The 5,000-nt window shown below is 33.5% G+C and overlaps 1 protein-coding gene across 1 annotated transcript in view; it reads right to left on the bottom strand.

Annotated features, from left to right (window-relative positions):
- The window catches only part of LOC122248668 (CXXC-type zinc finger protein 1), a 25,291-nt gene extending 21,839 nt beyond the window's left edge, over positions 1-3,452 (bottom strand). Inside the window, exon 1 of the mRNA XM_043008829.2 lies at positions 3,328-3,452. Within this exon, the coding sequence (XP_042864763.1) occupies positions 3,328-3,336 (9 nt within the window). The 5' untranslated portion in view covers positions 3,337-3,452. The remainder of the gene's footprint in view (positions 1-3,327) is intronic.
- Between the last annotated feature and the right edge of the window lie 1,548 nt (positions 3,453-5,000).

The raw sequence follows: 5,000 nt of genomic DNA, 5'->3' as shown, positions 1-5,000 counted from the left end.
CTACAGGCACAGGGGCACATTGTAGACACTGGGAATTCCTTTTTTTCATTCTACATGCACATCCTTCATCGGCAGTACTTTAGATCAAGAGATTGGCAACTCCTGTGTGCCATCACTCTATAAAAATACTGCTTGCTAGAGACCATGGATGGGTGCCATTCAAGGTTGTCTCTCCTGCTGGTGCTAGAAGAGTGTGATGCCATCTAGGTTTTGGACATTAGGTGAAACCCATTTTGCATAATATTACAGCAATTATTGTTATTATGACTGTCATCACTGATCTGATGACTGTCATCACTTGTCATCATCACTCCTTCATTATTCATAGCACAATAAAATAACGCAGTGATCCAAAATCCCTGAGCCTCATTTAATCATGACAACCATTATCAGGCCAAAGCTCTTGCATCCTGTATGTCATGACACCCATACGCAATGGGTTAAGATGTGGCCCATTTCTGAAGAGTTGAACAAAAGCAGATTACATTTTTTCCTTTTGTTCATAAATGTTATCCTTATAATGAGCAAAATCATGTCATATTACAATGTTTCAAGTCATGTACTTTATGCAAGAAAAAAAATTCATGCTCATTATATACTCAGTATATCAATAACAAAGTAATGTAAAATATCCACATATATTTTCTTAACCCAATACCGCCGGGCGCCGGCCACAGACGACGATTATGTAATATGATAGCGCCGGGTGCCGGCAAACGCCGTCGACGATATAATTGATTTAGGCCTATGCGTTCGAGAGCCCCGGCATTGAAGCCATAAAAGACGAAACAGTCCCGGCGGAAATGGGTTAAGATATTCAAATATCACAATCTGTAAATCAAATAAAATTCATGAAATATAAACATTTGTAGGGAGACCTAATAAAACTTTATTCTCATAGTAGCTCTCCAAAGTCACTATCTATTATATAGATCAACTTGAATTTTCCAATTTTTCTACTGTTATTAGCAATGACACTGAATTATGAAACATGTAAAGCAAGCATGTCTACTGTTTGAAATCGTTATTTTATATTGTGCAGGATATAAATTAATGAGCTATAACATAGTATGTAAATGTAAACAAAATGTAATCATGCACCCGATTCAAATCTTAAAGTTCTTCACAACAATTACTGGGAAATCCTAAAAGGGGAACTCCCCCTCCTGACTTAGTCAGGGGGGGAGCCCTATCCTATTATCTGGCTATAATATCTTCAGATCTGATGCTTATTTTTTCCTCAGATTTTAATTTTTTTTAGTTGGCAACCCACCTTATCCTTCCTATGCAATATTTGGGGTTTTGAATTGTGGGAGCTACAAATCACACAAGACATGGTATATTTCTGTATACAGACTAACTTATGCACCATGATCACAGTTGCCTAACAACACTACTGCAAAATAAGTCAACAAACGTCCCCCAAATATATTCTGACGAGACAGAGCGTGTCCGTCTTTTGTGACAACCTCTTGAATACATCATCAATGTGTATCCAGCTTTCCCAATGTACATTTTGTGCTGGATTCAGTACCTTAAGCACACAAACACACAATATGACAACAGGCTCTGAACTGGTTCAAATTTATTAGCTTCACAAATAAGGAACATATGGTCGTATCCATGGTTCTTTGTCATGTTCGTCATACCATGACTGATATGACCATGCAAGGTGCAACTGATAGACAATTCCGTAATACTTAATTTTCATACACTTGCCTTTGTTAATCATCCTCTGAAGAAGGATGAGGCAAGCACTCAAATAATATTTTGACAATGCATAAAAACAATGTAAAGACAATATGACTCAGACTGGGACATGGAGACAAGAGTGTGAAAATGAACAAGAATCCAGTTGATGATGCCGTTACGACTGCCCTGTCAATCTATAGATAGCTCTCATTGGTTTTCGTCAATAGACAAAATAAACATCCTTTTCAAGAACCAGCTCTTTTCCAAAGTCCACATCTGGTAAAAATTTAGTAGATTATTTATCAATACATGACGAAGGGTGAAAGAACTGCTGTGGTATTACAATTCCATATCAAAATTTTAACGTCTTTATCTTTGATTTGTGCAAGAAATGTCATAGATGAGAAGTGTCTTTGATTGCACTGACATATCAATTCCATTCCCTCTTCTCCATGAAAGTAACAATGTTGCCCACTAAAGGCGCTGTCACACTAGCACTTTTCCGTCAATTTTCTGAAAATTTGTCAATTTTTGAGCGAATTGGCATCTTTCTAGTCAGACGATAATTCCGAGTTTCCGCGTGAAACATTCCCGTCATCTTATTGGCCAAGCGTAATCAAATCAAGAACTATATTTTTAAATGTTTGTATTTGTTTTAAATCATTAATGATATTCAAATATAATAAAATTTACTTTTCTTATTTATAGTTTAAAATTGACAAAGAGAAGTATGTAAAATAAATTTTATTTCCATAGAGTAAAAATCTGTTTTAAGTGCTCGACTTCATTGTTTACATCCGTCAGCCGGCAGAAGGCAGCGCTATTTTTCCTCCAGTTTTGAAACACCAAAAATATGTGGATAGGACACAGGCCCTTCAGAAGAATTACTTGAATTAGGAATATTTTATTGCTTTTTTCTTGTTACGCTCAGGCATCTGCTAAAATTGCTAAAAGTCTAGCATAACCGCACACTCCTATCGCTTGGTTCAAATTTTATTTTTTTTTATTTTTGGCGCCATTGTTTACAAATGCGATGCGAGTATCGCATTACTAAGCCGCTGGCTCCTAGTGTGACTGCGCGCCTCGAAAAATTGACAATTTTTGAAAATTGACGAAATAAAACGACGGAAAATAGGCTAGTGTGACAGCGCCTTAAGACTATACCAAGTCTTGGACAGTTCACATGAGTTTGGCCTTCACAACAGATGTCTTTAGCACTCCTCCACATATATGCTGATAGGTTCAGAGTTTGAACTGATTTCGTGATTTGTTAAAAGTCTGCCAGTGAATTCTGAAAGCTCCATCCAGCCAGATATGTGGGGGATCATTACACTAATTTGTCTCCCTCTGCAGCTCTTGGTTTGGGTTTGGGCGACGCAGATCTTAGGTAAGAACATTATTATATCCCAAGATATCCATCGAAAGTGTTCTCAAGGTTGTTTTGGAAGATACATCCATCTCATTTGTGAAATCCAATCTAGTAAATATAACTGTAAAACTATGAATACCGATTTCAGAGAAACTTATATTCCACAAGTTTACTTTTACAAGATAATCAGTCTATCTGCTTTATTAACCATTAATTTCCAAGATAGTGAAGAACATAGAGCACTGACAATGAATGTGCACACTTACTTTTGACATTTTAGCGGAGAGAATTGATACAAAGTCCCAAATGAAATTAAACACCGATCGTCCTGCTTCTTTTGTTTGTTTACGCCGTCGTCGGTGTTATTCTCACGGCAATTCTACCCCCGTCCCCCCCAACCAGCCAAGTAGCGTTAGCTTCACAACAGAGCTATTATTCTTTTTTCAAAAGCCAATAATATATCTACATACGGAAAAAATACATTCATAAAATATGATGTAAAAATAAAATACGACACAAAGTTAAAGTACAACTGGAATACCAAGGGATTCTTGTGAGGTTATTCAGAGTTAATTGTTAATTAAGTTTCTACTGCATTCATTTCGTAAGGTGTGTTTTGCATTTTAGCAAAGTATAATATAGTTCATTAGACTAGCAATAATAAAACGTTTTGAAAGGTCCGCTTGTAAACTTATAAGCTAATGTTGGAAATGCCGTAACAATTATTATGAATTCGATACTCCTTCCGGTACTCTGTTTGCCGCATTTAATTCCAGATGGATTGTGGGATGTTCAATTAAGTGTATTGGAGAAAAAATGTCTGTATTAGCATATTGGAATTTATATACACCTCAGATTAGTTTCGGGATTTTGAGGGAATAATGCCTCAGTATAATTACCGCCCATGGTATCATGTTCGATGAATGGTGATCATATTAAACCATAAATAATATAAAGTAAAATATCCAGTTGAATCCTCGAGTGTATATATATATATATATATATATATATATATATATATATATATATATATATATATATATTTATATATACTATATATATTTAAAAACGAAACACAAACAGCAGGCCGTTTTGCTGACACATATTTCTGTAGGTCTTAATCGGTTCGAATAGAAGAAATAAATGATTTTTATAGGAAATAAGAGAAACACCATCAACTATTTCCAACTATATTTATATGTTCTTCGTTGCTTTTACAGCTTTTAATTAAGCATCCACAACCTCGCTTAAAACTGCTAACTCCAACCTTGAAATTTTGGAGAAATTATCCTTCTTTTTAAAATGAACCTCCAATTCGCAAGAAAAACATATATTAGGAGTTATAAGCAGCGTCCAAACTTGATATTAAATGCGACGTATGAGGCGGGCACGCATACAGTGTTTACACAATGTTCATACCTCTCATTGCCTGTAAAGGCATATACAGTTTTTTTTGGGTATAATTTAAAACCTGGAGGTTTTTGGGGTAAAAAGTTTGAAAAAAAATGTGTTTAATTGTATATATAATTGGTATATATGTTAGTATAATATATAAATTTTTATATTCATACAAACAACACTCCATACTATATATTTATATATAGATATATGACTAGATAGATATATTTATGTATGGTGGATGTACATATATATATATATATATATATATATATATATATATATATTATATATGAATATAAAACACTATATATATATATTATATATCTATCTATCTATATATATATATATATATATATATATATATATAGTATATATATTATATACATATGCACGTATAATATATCAACATATATATATATTACATTGTATGTATATAAATTACTTTACATATATATATTATTTTCATATATATACATATACTATATATTTATATATTAATATATATATATACATTACAACTTACTACTATATATATATA

This window comes from Penaeus japonicus, unplaced genomic scaffold (genome assembly GCF_977035675.1).
Source record: "Penaeus japonicus unplaced genomic scaffold, GWHDUDI00000001_assembly GWHDUDI00000004, whole genome shotgun sequence".
NCBI classification, from domain to species: domain Eukaryota; kingdom Metazoa; phylum Arthropoda; class Malacostraca; order Decapoda; family Penaeidae; genus Penaeus; species Penaeus japonicus.
The sequence above is the reverse complement of the archived record's forward strand: the minus strand, read 5'-3'. Positions and strand labels throughout refer to the sequence as shown.